Below are 17,257 nucleotides of genomic sequence, written 5' to 3' on the forward strand. Positions count from 1 at the left end.
TGAAAATGAATCAAATCTGAAATTTCTAGGCCTGGAGAAAACAAATCTTGAAAAAAAAAATTGAACTTGAAAAAAGAGATGCTCCATGGCTTGTGATCTTGTCACCTAGATCTAAACCTAAAACTATAACTTAAAAATTACAACTCAATTGCAGAAATCATAAACATAAAAGGCTGAGTAAAAATAAAAGAGTGCTTGTATTAATTGAAATAAAAAGCTATTACAAAAGTGAGTAAAGCAAAAACAAAGAAGAACTAAAATTAAAGAGAGAGAGAGAGAGAGAGAGAGAGAGAGAGAAAGCAACTAAAAAAAAAACCCTAGAAGAAGAATGAAGTGCCTCCTCCCCTTGTGTTGATTCTATTATGTAGAGAATGGGGGAGGGAAGCTAACAATTTTATCTTCTAAAAAACAAATCCTTGCTGATGAGGTGGAGGAGAGAGAAGAGAGAAAGAGAGAAAACGTGTGGAAAGAGAATCTCTCATGATTTTTCTTACCTTTTTTTCTTCTATTTTCTCTCTTCAACTTGCGTACGACCCTCTTGGGCGACCTCCTTGCTTTAAGTGATGAGTAGGAGAGAAAATATTTTAAAAAAAAATCTCCAAAAAATGGTAGTCAAGAGGTTCGAAATTGAGACCTCCTAATAAGGGATTTTTCACACCACAACTCACCAACTACACTAGGTAGTTGTTATTACCAAAAATGAATCTTCAATTACTTAAGGGTGTGGTCCATTGATCCTTGTTGGTATTTGAAATATTCCTTGTACCCCTGGGACAACTGCAGACGGGTTGATTTTGCATCTTAGTTCAGTTCTGGTCGATTATTCTTTTTCTGGTCCAAAAAGAATAATCACTTGTACGGTTGACCAAACGAATGTGTACTTTTAATTGAACACATCCATCTTGCTCAGAATTTCATCATCTTCATAACCATGAAAAGAAACATGACTCTTTATGTATAAAATTGGAGATTTAGCACCTGATAGTCCTTAAGGCCTTGAAAATATAAAATCTACAAAAAGAGAGTAAAACCCAAGGTAGCTCCTTTATAAATATGTAAAATGCATGTTTTACTACCCTAGATTTCACACAAAAATGTACTCATCATCTATCTTCCTGCCTCCATTTCAAGCTGAAGAAGTTCTGATTCAGCCGAGCTGTTTGGGAGATATGACTACCGACTTGTTGAAACCCTAGCTACTCATTTGGTCACAAGTGTTGCTGGAGCTCACCCGACTTGGTTTGAGCTCGGCAATCATATGGGAGAGTGAAATACACACTCACCCAACTTTGGGGAGGTGCCGCGGTCGAGGCTTACCCCTCCAACTCGACGATGCACTCCCTTGCTCAACTACACTAGATCAAAATGAAGAGAGTGGTAAGGGAAGTAGCACCTACCTGCGGTAAGATTTCGATAGTGGGACGCGAAGCCGAGAGCTAGGTCAAGCTCTTCCCTTCTCTTCCTTCTTCTTATCCTTCCTTCTCTTCCTTTCTCCCCTCTTTTCTCTTCACTCCACATTTTAGGACAAGTGAGAAGTGAGAAATGAACTCACTTCTCATATTTATAGTAAATGAAATGCTTAGGGCCTGTTTGGTTGGTCATTGTCCAATCCAAGTAGGTTCTTCCGTCATTTAGGACAGATGGGCCCAACTCCTTAGACTCATAGAGTATACAAGTCATGGGGAGAGGGGTGGGAGAGTATGTGATGTCATACTGAATTGGCCACGATGCGGGTGGTGGGTCCACGGGCATCGGAACCCAACCAGCAGCCTATTAGACCACTGGATTTAGGGTCACCAGATTCAGCCCAAGTGCTTTTGGTGGCCTTGTTTCCGATGGTCAAGGGAGCTTTGTGCCTTGACTGCCTGATGTCCTCACTTGGTCATTCCATATGGTGTTACCCTATGTTATGAGTATGGTCTTCCAAAAATTTTGGGTATGTTCCAGGACTCGGGTAGGGAGGTGTCGGGTCACTTACCGCTTGGGGTCGGAAGGCTTGAATCCTCTCCAATTAGACTTACATGAAATGCACAAGCAAGTGATGTCATCCCTTTCCTTCTTGCAATGAACTGCCGCAATCCAAAACCCGTTGGTACTCCATATTTTTGGTCCAATATCTATCACAAAAGTTTAAACTAGACCGGGTTAAGGTACGGGTGTAACACCATTTCTGGTTCTTTTATAGAAGGATATCTGTGTATTGCCAATGCTAAGATGTCTTACATTTCTAGTTGTTTCTGCTGAGCGTCATGTTTTTTCTATGCCTCCAGGTTACTTTATCATTATTTCTAATGGAGCTTGGATTGCTTCGTTCACAAGGGTAGCCGAGGTGTGGTAATGAAGTCTCCTTTATGGCTGAAAAATGCAAGATTGGAGTGGTTTTTCCATTACGACTATAGAAGCCGAAGGCATTTTTGATGGGCTTTTGTTAGGAAAAGCTCTGGGTTTAGACCCTTTAGCCATTTTAGTGATTGCCAATCAATTATAAAATGCTTGTATAATTTGGAGTCTCCTTTGGACTTGGCTACTAGAGCAGTTGTAGAAGACATTTTGTGTTTAACTTCCTTATTCTCTATTGTTTTCTTTCATATTTTTCCTCGGTTCCAATAAAGAGGCTCATTTCCTTGCCAAAGGTGCTTTGGCCTTAGGTTTGTTGCATGTGTGGTGGATTCATCCACCCCCATACCTTGTAAATTTCGCTTTTATGGGAAAGAGTTTCTCCTTCTTAAACTTTTTCTAATAAAATTATGGAGAAAAGAATCTTGCCTGCTTGCGTGTCTCTATGCTCTCACACAGGTGGGCACAAAAAGACCATACTACCCCCCGCCTGTATGCCTCTATGCACCCTCCCATTGGCCTGTGTGCCAACGCAATGGCCGTGCAAGCAGACAAAGTTCTCTTGCCTTAAAATTTTATTTTTTGTTGCTAAAAAAGGGGGGACTACTTTCTATGGGGGAGTGTGTTCATATGCGTGCACAAGGGTCAAGCATCTACAAAAATATCATTTTCCCTTTCAGGGGAGGCGAGCTGGTCATTTCACACCCTCAAGTATCTTGGCTTAGGGGCCACACTCCCCCCGCCCCCACAGAAAACTTTCTTCCAAAAGTAAAAAATAAAAAGTTTATTTTTCGGGTTTAAAAACTGGGGAAGGTATCTATTCGCCACCAATGTGCACTTTCAAGCCTTAGAGGGAGAGTATTACATGGAAACACTGAAATTAGGGGGTATATAGGACATTTTACTGGGATTGCTACACTAATTTGAGTCTTGAAAGGGGTGCTGCATGCAGTTTTAAATTTCAGCTGATAGTGTGCAAATATTTTACCCTTAAAATTTCACTTTCTTCCCTTTAATGCAAAGAGAGAGAGAGAGAGAGAGAGCACAAACGCGTACACCCAGCATTGGTAGGGAAGGGAGAAAGGATAAGGTAGTGATTCAAGTTTATTTGTTTTTTAGGTTCGAATGTTTTGTTCAATTGCAGCGGAACATAACATCGACGTACTGGGGGGAGAGAGAGAGAGAGGGATGAACGAAATTAAGGCTAGAGAAGCCCGACCATGGAACTTCAAAATCAAATCCGCTAGAGGAAAAGTATGATGATTTGTTATGGGACTGCTCCAGCTCCTCTGGCTTCACCTCTTGTTTTCCATAGGTTAAGGTTTACAACTCCGTATTGGCCTCGCCGATGTAGTAGAGCCACCTTCTGTAGCTGTAAGAGGTGCGGCAACACAGAAGCATTCGTGTGCTTTGTTGGTTCTAACAACACTAGCAGCTATAATAATAGACATGGATACCATCCCAACACTACCCAGAAGAAGCTGCAGCAGATTGGTACCAGAGCAGCAACCAGCAGTAACTGCAATCTACCAATCGCCCTTCTTATAGCGGCGATGATGGTCTTCTCCACGGTGGTTGCCACCGCAACTGCCTCTCCACCACCACCCCCTGAGGGTGAGGAGACTCTGTCCAACATCCCACAGATGCTTTTGAGTGAGTGTGCTTCTCCCACTGACTGCAAGCAGGCCAGGATCCAACGCCCAAAATCGAGGAAGGCCGAATCTTGCACCATCAAGTGTGTAACCACTTGCATTCGTGGTGGTGCTGGTTCTCCTGCTGAGGGTCCCCTCAACGCTAGAAGGTTTTCAATATTGAATCATCTCACCCATTCAGAAAATCTCTACAATTTCCCTATTTAATTTGGTCTCTGTTTTGCAGGCCTCTTGTGGTCTTCAAGCAAGGCTTCCGAAGCCGTCAATACTGGTATATGTTTTCTCTCTCTAAAATCTCAATGTTATCCTCCCTCTTTTCCTCGTGTGCATTATCATCATCATCATCATCATCATCATCATCTTCATCTTCATCTTCATCTTCATCTTCATCTTTATATATGTTTTATGCAGCCTGGTGGAGTGCTCTGACATCTGTAATCTAATCAAAGATGGTGAAGATGGACCCTGAATTTATGTCTCTTAAAGCATTAATCATCAATTTTGACGAATGATTTGTTTTGTTTTTTGATAGAATACCGATGATTTGTTCCTACATTTTTCACCGGTAAGCGAGTTGTGTAGACGATAGTTATCCATCTGGGGATGAGCCCCATTAATCATCCCCATTAGGATCCACTGGTTGTAGCAGAAGATGGTGGCCTTCCGTTTGGGATGATCGTCTCATCCCCATTAGTCATTCTCATTAGGATCCACTGGTTGTAGTGATGTGAGAGCACAGGATGGTGGCGGTCCATTTGGGGGAGGAAGGTCCGAATTGTACAATTCAGAGAGTAAACAGATAGTTAAAAAATCTGAATTCGATCTGCATCCATATCCATTTAAATGTATCTGTATCCTATCTAAAAATATTTGCATCCAATCACATCCAATCCGAATTTGATCTGTTTACATCCCTACGGCTCATCTCTATGTTTGAGTAAATTGTGATTTCTTTGCTTCAAAACTCTTCTCACTCGAGTTGCAAAGCCTAATTAGAATCTAAAGTATTGACCCTTTATGAGCCCAACTTGTTATTAAAATGTCTGAGGTCGGGCCAACTGGGTTTGAAAACAACATACAAGTAGTGAAACAAAAATAAAAATAAATATAAAATCTTCTCAGGATTGATTATTTGAACATAAAGATATAATCCATAATATTTGTCCATCAAGCAAGCCCCTCTTATGTATCTCTTCATCACACTATTTATATAATTCATCCAATTGTTTTAAGAGGAAATTTCACTCACCTCCCCTGATGTTTTCATTTATTACACTCTCCTCCCCCGTGAAGTTTAAAATTACTTCATCCCCTGTAATGTTAACATTGATAGAGTTACATGTCAAATGATAGTTATTACCCCATCTATTTTTAAGCTCAAGACTCAAACAACAACAATCTATGAATCCGCCATGCCAAGCTTTGCTTCGCCGAAGGGGAAACTCCATGCTTGCCGATGGACTCCAGCACTGCCTCCGCCAGCTATTTGTTCTCTATCACTGCACTCCCTACTTTTGGTATCACCCTATCTTTTACTTTGGAGGATTCAATCTACATATTAAATCATAGAAAAGAGAAAAGTAGGAATCAAACCCAAGTCATTATAAAGGAAAACAATTAATGGATAACAGAAAAAGAATGAACTGTAAGGGAGCCATGGGGGAAAAGAGTGAAGAGGATGGAAGTTAGAGATGGGAAGTTCTCATCCTTAAAGGTATCCGTGAACTCCTCCACCACCTTGGCCTCTGCATCACTCTTAATGGCTTTTTCCAGTAAGCCACATAGTTCTCCGTTACCTTCTCTATGCACATTTGACCTATCAATGGCTTTAACATTGTCACCTTTATGAATTTCTTGAATTCACTTGCGCACATAAATTCAATTCTACTAATTTCTTTTGAGCTAGAGAGGGTTCTGATCTGTAATTTGAATCTGTTTTAAGGGTATCTAATTCTAACAAAGAACAGAGGAGAGAGAGAGAGAGAGAGAGAGAGAGAGAGAGAGAGAGAGAGAGAGAGAGGTTTACAGCCCCGAGACAATATCAAAGAAAAAGTCAAGGGAGGAGGTGAGTTCATCAATGGTCTTCCCCTTCCACTTAGCGGTGAGTGAGGGAAGGGCTTCCTGCCACTGATGGTGATGAACTTTATGAACCGTCATGTAGCTCCAATCCTATCACACCTGAAATTGAAAAACCCAAATCACACCAGCCATTTCTCATTCATTTCCATTCACATAGAAGGAGATCTTAGTTGGGGGAAGAATAGTAGAGGGCTTGGGAGGAAATTTCATTTGCTCTTGTTGAATCATTGCTCTATGATCATTGTAAAACATAAAATAGAATAAACCCCTAAAACCCACCTGCACCACCCAGAAAGAGTGTGTTGGTTGAGCCTGGAGGCTTCACACTTCTAGGGAAAGTCACTTCTTCCACTTGCAACTCTGATGTCATTACTGCACCAGGAGCCATCCTCTCTCTTTCTCTCCAAACAAAGCCCAACTAAGATGAGTAAGATAGCTTTGCTCACTGCTCGAGCAGCAACATAAAAGAATAAAGATGAACTCAAGACTTGAAGCCGTTGTTAGGAACTAACCTTCAAGTTGCTTATTGCCTTTATTTTGATTCCAATAAAGGAAGAAGATGAAACTTAGTTTTCTGACTGAGGGGCAAATATGTAATCTCACATTAAAGTAAGGGTCTTTTGGGGTTTAAATGAAATACTATATCTTGTGTCATCACTTAACGGTGGGCAACTCATGGCATGGATACGATTGATAGAATCTACAACATCGAAGGGAGCGTTATGTATTTTTAAACTTCGCAGGGGAGGTGTAATAAATAAAAAGGCCAAGGGAGGGGAGTGGAATTTCCTTTTGTTTTAAACTTGTGAATGTAGACATTAATTATGGAATAATTCCTCAATTTGTATGTGTATATTGTCATTTTTTTGGCTTCGTACTTAAAAAATCTAGCGTTTTAAACATGTACTGTGCGTTTTCATTTTTTTCCCATTTTTGAAATGTTTGACCTCTTTTTTGACTATTCTGTTAATTTTTTTAAGTATTTTTAAATGCATCATCCTAAACAAAGTTTTTTTGCGGTTCCATTTTAACTGTCTATGAGCAATATCCAACCCCAATAGTAGAAATAAATGGAATCTTTGGGTTGATTGGAAAATTCCACTCTAGGAGGGTATTTTCTACCCCTACCCTAAGATTCTATTTACTTGGTTGTGCTACTAGGGGTAGTAGAATTTTGGGAGCAGACAAAAATTTTCCGTATGATCCTACCCTGAACTTGGGGTGGTACATCCCATTATCGGCATGTTGTTTACTAATGAAAAGTTAAAAACACAAACCTCATACAGATTTGTGATGCTAGACCACGGTTTGAGGAATTGGATTGGACCGACTAGAATCGATTGGATTTGATTGGTATCGGCCTTGTTTGATTTTGATTCTTGGCATATAGCATTCATTGGATTGGTATGGATGATGAGTAATAAGGTGGGGAAAAACCAGTTTTTTAATGACAACCGGGTGAATTAATGTCTAGTCTAGGCTCATTCCCAATGGGATTGGTTGATATCATCTTTGTCCAACCCGTAGTGTTACACCCATGCCCTGACCCCGTCTAATTTGAACTATTGTGATAGGTCTCAGACCGGAGGTGGAAAGTACCACTAGGTTTTGGCTTATGGCTGCCCATTGTAGAAGGGGGAGAGATGACCCCATGTGCTCGTGTATTGCTTGCCAATCCAACTAGAGGGGATTTAGACCTTGCGATCCCAGATGGTAAGTGACCCGACACCCCACACACGAATCCCGACACGTACCAAAACTATCGAAAGACCATAAACACAGCCTAGGGCAACTACTTGTGCAAGACCAACTGGTGGACAACAAGCAGTTAAGACAGTTTACCACCAGAAATAGCTTGGGCCTGTTTCCACTGACCTGTTTTCGTTGGCCATTTAGGTTGTTGGTTGGGTTCCGATGCCCGTGGGCTCCACCACCGCATTGTAGACAACCCCAAATGATTCCAAATGCTCCCTCCACACCTTCCTTATGATGTGTGCACCCTACGGACCAAGGGGGTTGGGTCCACGTGCGCCGGAAGTTAGATTAACCTACTCAGACAGGACTAGGACCAGCTAAACAGACCCTAAGGACCTAACTTACTATATAAGTGGAAATGAAGAATCATTCATTTCTCACTTGTACAAGAACATGAGAGAGAGGAAGGAGAGAAGAGAAAGGAAGAAAAAGGAGGGGGAAGAAGAAGGAGAAAGGGTTTAGACTCACACTTGCTCCTGGCTACGCGCATCCTTACCGGAGGTAAGTGCTACCTCTCCCACCACACTCTTGTTGGGAAACATGTCCACACTCCTTGCCATGTTTTGGTGTTAACAAACAAACATACATCTTTAACTTGATTGTTAAAGTGTGATTAGCTTAAAGACATGAAACAGCAAACAAGAAGGAAAGAAGATGAAGGGCTAAAGAATGGAAGATTCAAGTGAAGAAGAAGACCACTAGGATAGATTAGTTATTTTTAATGTAATTTGTAATTTCCACATACTTATATGTACTCACCTCATGCATGTGCATTGCATCATATTAGAATGACCATAGAGCATGCTTGAGTAGGTATGGAAAATTTCTAAGTGGTGTGGAACACACAGTAACCTAACTCAAGGGTATTTAGGGAATCTTAAAGTTAGAATCAGGAGATGAAACCTTCATAAAAGTTGTAGGAAATTGAGTTGTGAGTCCAACACAACTGATCTCAAATCAATCCAAGGTCGGACCAAAACGTTATAGTCAAAACACTGGTGACTGGTCAGTATGACAGAGCATGTCATGTTGACGATCGACCGGCTGGAATCCCCGGTCGACCGGAACCAACCGAGACTATAGGCGGTCGACCGACTGGAAGCTCCGGTCGACCGGACCTGTTCGAGACCATAGGCGGTCAACCGGCTGAAAGTCCCGGTCGACCGGTGCCTGTCTGGAAGTACTCCAACAGCTATTTTTTTCCCTACAACGGCTCTTAGCGGTCGACCGGCTACTAATGGCGGTCGACCGGTATACCCAGAATATGTCCGTTAGAGCTTGATTCCCTACCTAAAATGCTTCACTAAGTTCACCTATAAATACCCTAATCACTCTTAATTAATTATTCATTAAGAAAGAGCTTAAAGAGCATTATTCCAAGCATTAGAGAAGTTTATTCTACTTGAGTTATTCTGTTACACAAATCCCAAAGAAGAGGCTTCAGTCTTAATTAAAGTTCTCTACTCTCTCCTGTGCAAGTCAAAGCCGTAAGAGAGGACTTTACATAAGGTGTATCACTCATCATTTATTATTCACTCTCATTTGCACCATACTTGAGGTATTCCTCTTATTCCACTATTTCTTATTTTCTGTTTGTTTTACAATTCTAGACTGTACTTAGGATTGTAAGGATACTCTTATCCTAAAAAGAGAAAGGTCTCTCTCTACCTCTAAAAGAGATTATGAAGGCGTCTCTCTGCCTGAAAAGGAGATTTGTAAGGATACTCTTATCCGTGAAAAAGATTGTAAAGGTTTTCTTCCCTACCTACTGTACTGAAAGGGAGAACTAGTGGAATACCTTACAAGAGGATTCTTGTAGGGAGTGGACTAGACTCGGATTGAGTCGAACCACTATAAATCTTGTGTTGTGTGATTGTGCCTATTTTATTTATTCCGCATTGTTTTAAATTACAATCACACTTGTGTTCTATACATCGAAAAGAGTTAAAATTTCACTAGTATAACCTATTCACCCCACCTCTAGGTTATTTCAATTGGTATCAGAGTGGGAGCTCAATATATAAGACTAAGTTGTCTTAAAGTGAGTCAAAGACCATGACCACAGGACCACCAGAAGGCATGAACGCCTCGAGACCCCCGTACTTTAATGGAGAAAACTTTTCTTTCTGGAAGTGCAGATTCAAGAATTTTGTGTGTGGTCACAACATTCTTGTATGGAGAGCCATAGAGAATGGACCATACACTATCACCAAGATAGTTGATGGAAAGACAGTACCTAAGGATGAAGGAGAATGGACAGCTGAAGATATCACCCTCATCCAGTACAACTTCCGTGCCATTACATTCCTTCAATGTGCCCTCAATGAACAAGAGTTCAACCGAGTCATTGCATGTGACACGGCTAAAGAAATTTGGGATATGCTTCTTGTCACACACGAAGGTACAGCAGAGGTAAAAGAAAGAAAGGTAGATCAACTTGTCTCTGATTACGAGTCATTCTCTATGAAAGAAGATGAGTCAATAACTTCTATGTTCACTAGATTTACTGACATTGTGAATAATCTTAAAGGTTTAGGCAAGACTTATACTAACGCTGAGAAAGTCAGAAAAATCTTAAGAGCCTTACCTGCAGCTTGGAGACCCAAGAAAACAGCAATCGAAGAAGCCAAAGATTTGACGAAAATCTCCTTGGACTACTTACTTGGATCTCTCCAAACGCATGAAGTAGAGCTGAATGCCGACAAACCAAATTCTGAGAAAAGGAGAACCATAGCGCTAAAATCAACTCAACCTATCGAAGAAGTAAGTGATGATGAAGAAGATGAAGAATTCGACATGGAAAAGGAAATTTCACTCATCACGAGGAAATTCAACAAATTCCTCAAACAGAAAGGAAGATTCCAACACAAGAACAAATCCTACGGTGACAAATCCTATGGGGAAAAAGGTAAAACAAAAATTAAACCCAAGGAAATTCCTACTAAAGACATAGTGTGTTTTGAGTGCAGAAAGCCTGGACATTTCAGAACTGAATGCCCAAATAAATCAAAAAGAAAGGCCTATGCAGCTACATGGGACTCAAGTGATGAAGAGAAAAGTGAATTTGGAGAAGAAGTCACCAACCTCGCCTTGATGGCCATCGGAGATGAAGAACAAGAGGTATGTGAAATTCAACCTGAACTTTTAGTAAGGGACTCTAATGAGGAACTTCAAGAAGCCTTCGAGGCCTTATATGAAGAAAGTATAAAATTAGAGTCTGATAAAAGTAAACTTGAAAAGGAGGTTGAAACACTAAATAAGAGAGTGGAGGCACTAACCTCAAAGGTAAGTGAACTGGAGGAAGAAAACTTTAAGTTGAACTCCACCCTCTGCACATTTACCCAGGGGCAAAAGAACCTTGACAACCTTCTAGGTTCTCAAAGGAAGAGTCCAAATGAAAGAGAAGGACTGGGTTACAATGGACAAAATCCATATAGAAATCCAAGAAGGGGTGACCAAAGAAACCAACCATCCACCTCCTACATTAAATGTGATTTTTGTAAAAAGTCAGGACATTCCATAAAACAGTGTCACCTCAAGAAAAAGCCCAACTCTCAAACTGAGAGATCAAGAGTAAACCATGCCTACTACTACACACCCCTAAGAAGGCAATATAGGCCTCAAGAAAACTCTAGACCTATGCCCAGGTATAGAAAAACCCAACCTCATAGAGAGTACTCTATTGAGAGGCCCCAAAGGCAATTCCAAGGATACAAGAACTATCCTAGTGAGACTTATAGACCACAAGGGAAATACCAAAACCAAGGACTCTATAGATACTATACTCCAAGATCAAATGGATCTTATGAAAATCAGAGGACTCAAAGAAACCTAAGGCCATTCCAAAGGCAGAACCAAAATCCTAAAAAGTACAAAACCATTTGGGTTCCAGTCGGGAAGTTTGACACTAACAATGGTGGACCCATGAGATTATGGGGACCAATGTACGATTAAATTTCTGTTATAGGTTTGCTTGAAGAATAAGGTGGAAGCTGAATGGGTCATCGACAGTGGATGCTCCAAACACATGACATCCAACAAGAACCTATTCTCAAGCTTACGAGACTATGATGGAGGATGGGTCTCCTTTGGAGATGACAGCAAAGGAAAGATTGCTGGTATTGGAAAAATAAAACTTGGAGGTATTTCAATCTCGAACGTTTACTTTGTGAAAAATTTGAACTACAATCTCCTAAGTGTAAGTCAATTATGTAGTATTGGATACAAAGTAGAATTCAATGTCTCCCACTGTTGTATTGAAGATACAAATGGTAATCTAATACTAAAAGGATCTAGGAAAAACAACATTTATGTTTGTATACTTGATAAAGTAAGTTCCTTAAATGCATGCTTGGTTTCTAACCATAGTGAATATTCATTATGGCATAGAAGACTTGGACATATAAATGTCAAGCTGATTCAAACCATAGCATCCAATGATCTTGTGAGAAACCTCCCTAAAATCAAGTATGAAAAAGATAGCTTTTGTGATGCCTGTCAAAAAGGCAAACAAACCAAAGTTTCCCACAAATCGAAAAATATTGTCTCTTCCTCTAGACCATTAGAACTACTTCATCTAGACATATTTGGACCTATCAACATTTCTAGTATGAGTGGTAAAAATTACACCTTTGTAATTGTTGATGACTACTCTAGGTACACTTGGACTGTTTTTCTGAAAAATAAACATGATGCCTTTGATGAATTTGCAACTCTATGTAACAAATTGCAAAATCAGAAAGGGTATACTATAACCTCTGTTAGGAGTGACCATGGAGGAGAATTTGACAATATAAGTAAATTTGACTTATACTGCAACAAGTATGGTATTGAACATAACTTCTCCGCTCCTAGAACACCTCAATCAAATGGAGTAGTTGAAAGGAAAAACAGGTCATTACAAGAGACTGCAAGGACTATGCTTAATGAATACACTTTGCCTAAGTACTTTTGGGCTGAAGCTGTAAATACAACGTGTTATGTACTAAATAGAATAATCCTTAGACCTTTGCTTTCTAAAACACCTTATGAACTATATTTTGGTAAAATACCAAAAGTAAACTACTTTAGAGTATTTGGATGTAAATGCTTCATCCTAAACACCAAAAACCATCTTGGAAAATTTGATGCAAAATCTGATGAAGGGATATTCTTAGGATACTCACTCAACAGTAGGGCATATAGAATTTTTAATAAAAAATCCTTAATGGTTGAGGAATCTATGAATGTAAGATTTGATGAATCTTTACCTAACGATTTAAATAAATCTCTTGCTGATGATGATGATATTATTGATGAACTTAAAAACAAAACTAATGATATTTCTCTTAACGATTCAAATGATGCTATCATAGAAAAATTAGAAACACTACCTAAGGAAGTCATTCCTCATAGGAATCATCCCCTAGAAAACATCATAGGAGATCTAGATGGAGAAATCCAGACTAGATCTAAAACCCGAGAGGTATGCAATCACACTGCATTTATCTCAAGGATCGAACCCAAAAACATAGAAGAAACACTAAAAGACAGTGATTGGATTATAGCTATGCAAGAGGAGCTTCACCAGTTTGAAAGAAGCAAGGTATGGGAACTTGTCCCTAGACCTGACCACCACACCATCATAGGCACTAAGTGGGTTTTCCGTAATAAACTGGATGAAGATGGGACCATAGTGAGAAACAAAGCAAGATTAGTTGCCAAAGGGTATAACCAGCAAGAGGGAATAGACTATGATGAAACCTATGCACCAGCAGCAAGGTTGGAGTCCATTAGAATGTTACTAGCTTTTGCATGCCATAAGAACTTTAAACTATATCAAATGGATGTCAAAAGTGCCTTCTTGAATGGATACATTCAAGAAGAGGTATATGTAGCTCAACCTCCCGGCCTTGAAGACCCTAAGTTTCCAAACCATGTCTATAAACTTGAGAAAGCTCTATATGGACTCAAACAAGCCCCTAGAGCTTGGTATGAGAGATTAAGCACTTTCTTGATAGAAAGTGGCTTCTCAAGGGGGAGGATTGACACAACCCTGTTTGTGAAGAACCTGAAGAATGACATACTCATTGTTCAAATCTATGTAGATGATATCATTTTTGGCTCAACCAATGAGAGAATGTGTACTGAATTCAGTAACAAAATGAGCAATGAATTTGAAATGAGCATGATGGGAGAGTTAAATTTCTTCCTTGGACTTCAAATAAAACAGACTGATAATAGAATTTTCATAAATCAAAGCAAATACACCAAGGAGCTGCTAAAGAAATTTGACATTAACAGTAAAAAATCTTCAGACACTCCGATGAGCTCATCCTTGAAACTAACCAAGGATGAGAATGGACCTTCTGAGGATGTAACTAGATATAGAGGCATGATTGGAAGCCTTCTATATCTAACAGCAAGTAGACCTGACATCATGTACAGTGTATGTGCATGTGCTCGGTTTCAAGCTGATCCCAAGAGATCACACTTCACTGCTGTAAAAAGAATCTTTAAATATCTGAAAATCACTTGTGATGTTGGGTTATGGTACCCCAAAAACCAACCCCTTGACTTGGTCAGCTTTTCAGATGCTGATTTCGCAGGTTGCCATATTGACAGAAAAAGTACCAGTGGTACTTGTCACTTTCTCGGCTCTTGCCTTGTCTCTTGGTTTAGCAAGAAACAAAACTCCGTTGCTTTATCTACCACAGAAGCTGAATATGTTACAGCTGGTAGATGTTGTGCTCAAATCCTTTGGATGAAGCAAACTCTCCAGGACTTTGGAGTGCGTTTCGAATCTTGCCCAATCATGTGCGATAACACCAGTGCCATAAACTTGAGTAAAAATCCCATTTTACACTCAAGGGCAAAGCACATTGATATCCGACACCACTTTCTACGAGACACCATTCAAAATGGTGATGTCTCTCTAGAATTCATTGAAACTGATAAACAACTCGCAAATATATTTACTAAACCTCTTGGTGAAGAGCGTTTTAGTTTCCTAAGGAAGGAACTTGGCATTTGTAACCCATTTGGTTAAATAAACATTCCTTTTTGCAAATTCTTTCCAAAAGCCCGGACTTGAAAAATCCTTTCCACAGCAATAAAGTTTTTTTAGAATCAACCGATCGATCGCCCCTGTATACCGGTCGACCGCCACTGATCGAATGGTTTTACGGTCGACCGCCAAGGACTTCCGGTCGACCGCCTCTAACCGAAAGGGAGACCGATCGACCGCCACAATATACCGGTCGACCGACGCCGTCGAAAATTCGATTCTCAACTCTTTAAAATCAACTTTTTAACCCATTTTTTCCACAACTTTGGAATCCTATTTGGTCTAAAACCCTATTTCGACTATTCATCTCCCAAAACCCTAACCTAGAACTTCATTCCTCTTGAGATTCATTCCTATTCATCTCCCAAAACCCTTGCATCTCTTTCTCTCTTACCCCTCTAATCATCATGGACTCTCACTGCCCAAATAGAGGTAAGAAAACCGTGGCTCATAAAGGAAAAAGGAAGGCCACTGACAAAGATCCATGGTTCTCCTCCACCATTGCTCAAGAATCATGAGATCTCTACATCTCTCGCAACATAGAGCAAGGTAGGACCATCGATACCGACTCTTTATCCAGGTATGACATCAAAGAACTTTTTGATGCTTTGGGATGGGGTAACATTCTCAAACTTGACTCCCATTGTTATCCCCATTTAGTCAAAATGTTCTTTTGCAATCTTACCTTCTCTGGTGAAGGTGACACCCTTATGGTCCATTCCTATGTTAAGGGCGTTCCAATAGACCTCGACATCCTAATTTTAGGAGAAATCCTAGATATTTCTATGGTAGGGGACCTCAAGTACTACCAATCCAAGACCTACATAGAACAATTCATGGATGTTGACTGTGTATATTCTAGCATTATGAAGGAATATGCTAATACACACCAAATTAAGGCTAAAGAACTTACGGATATAGGGAGGATTGTCAATCTTATCATCTCTTACAACATTCTCCCAAAGAGTGGTCATAGAGATGAAGTCTCCCCATTTCATGCCTATCTTACCTACTGTGTTTGCAAAAGTGTACCCATCAACCTTCCTTACATCATGCTCAAAACAATGATTACCCATGGTGATAGACTTCAAAAGGGAAATCTACCCTATGGACGGATGATTTGCCAAATCATGGACCACTTTCAAGTAGATTTTTCTGGTGAATCATTTGATCCCTTTCCCCAAGAGATCAATATTTCCACCATTCGAAAGATGCATCTTCTTCCCCAGCAGTCCACACACTCCAAAAAGGCTACTGCTGGACCCAGCCAGCCACAACAACCAGGCAGTGATGAGACCTCAGCCTATGCAACTGTTGCTGATCTTCAGAAAGTTGGAAATATCATCCTTGCTCAGTTGGCAAAAATGGAAAGAAAGCAGAATGAGATTCTCAAGCTCCTCCGCAACGAAGAAGACGCTGAGGATGATGCAGAAGACAATGACGAGACGGACATGGAGGATGAGGATGCAGCAGATTAGAACTTATGTTTTCTTCTTGCAAATTTTATGTTTGTTTCAGTCGCTTTTTATTATATACTTTGACATTTATGGAAAGTTGAACTTATGCTACTTCTTCTATGTGGCACATACTCAGGGGGAGTATTTTTTTTTTTTTTTTTTTTACCTTTTTGCTGTTGACAAAAGGGGGAGAAGATAACTTCTGACAATGACAATTGGTATCAGAATGATAATGATAATGATAATATTATCTTTAAACTGTTTATGGAAATGACTTTATCTATCCTTGTTTCCTTTCTGGCTCTGCATTTCATTATCTATTGATCTTTACACAAAGATAGTCAAATTATTTCTTGTATTTGGTTTCATTGTCTATGTTTGTTTGTCATCACCAAAAAGGGGGAGATTGTTGGGAAACATGTCCACACTCCTTGCCATGTTTTGGTGTTAACAAACAAACATACATCTTTAACTTGATTGTTAAAGTGTGATTAGCTTGAAGAAACTCTTAGAAGATCAAAGGTCGAATCAAGACATGAAGCTAAGCTTAAACACATGAAACAGCAAACAAGAAGGAAAGAAGATGAAGGGCTAAAGAATGGAAGATTCAAGTGAAGAAGAAGACCATTAGGATAGATTAGTTATTTTTAATGTAATTTGTAATTTCCACATACTTATATGCACTCACCTCATGCATGTGCATTGCATCATATTAGAATGACCATAGAGCATGCTTGAGTAGGTATGGAAAATTTCTAAGTGGTGTGGAACACACAGTAACCTAACTCAAGGGTATTTAGGGAATCTTAAAGTTAGTATCAGGAGATGAAACCTTCATAGAAGTTGTAGGAAATTGAGTTGTGAGTCCAACACAACTGATCTCAAATCAATCCAAGGTCGGACCAAAAAGTTATAGTCAAAACACTGGTGAC

The 17,257-nt window shown here is 39.9% G+C and overlaps 1 protein-coding gene across 3 annotated transcripts; it reads left to right on the forward strand.

The window, feature by feature from the left end:
- Positions 1-3,409: 3,409 nt before the first annotated feature.
- LOC122068728 lies at positions 3,410-4,904 on the forward strand. 3 transcript variants are annotated; one of them, XM_042632610.1, is made up of 3 exons: positions 3,410-4,112; positions 4,215-4,260; positions 4,401-4,904. In XM_042632610.1, the coding sequence occupies exons 1-3, from the start codon at positions 3,594-3,596 to the stop codon at positions 4,430-4,432; spliced, it is 597 nt and encodes a 198-aa protein (XP_042488544.1). In that variant the 5' UTR covers positions 3,410-3,593; the 3' UTR covers positions 4,433-4,904. The 3 variants fall into 3 exon arrangements, with proteins under 3 accessions (XP_042488544.1, XP_042488543.1, XP_042488545.1); XM_042632609.1 differs by having other exon boundaries at positions 3,413-4,138; positions 4,216-4,260; XM_042632611.1 differs by having other exon boundaries at positions 3,413-4,138; positions 4,216-4,260; positions 4,522-4,904.
- The last annotated feature ends 12,353 nt before the right edge of the window (positions 4,905-17,257 follow it).

This window comes from Macadamia integrifolia, unplaced genomic scaffold (genome assembly GCF_013358625.1).
Source record: "Macadamia integrifolia cultivar HAES 741 unplaced genomic scaffold, SCU_Mint_v3 scaffold453, whole genome shotgun sequence".
In the NCBI taxonomy this organism is placed as follows: domain Eukaryota; kingdom Viridiplantae; phylum Streptophyta; class Magnoliopsida; order Proteales; family Proteaceae; genus Macadamia; species Macadamia integrifolia.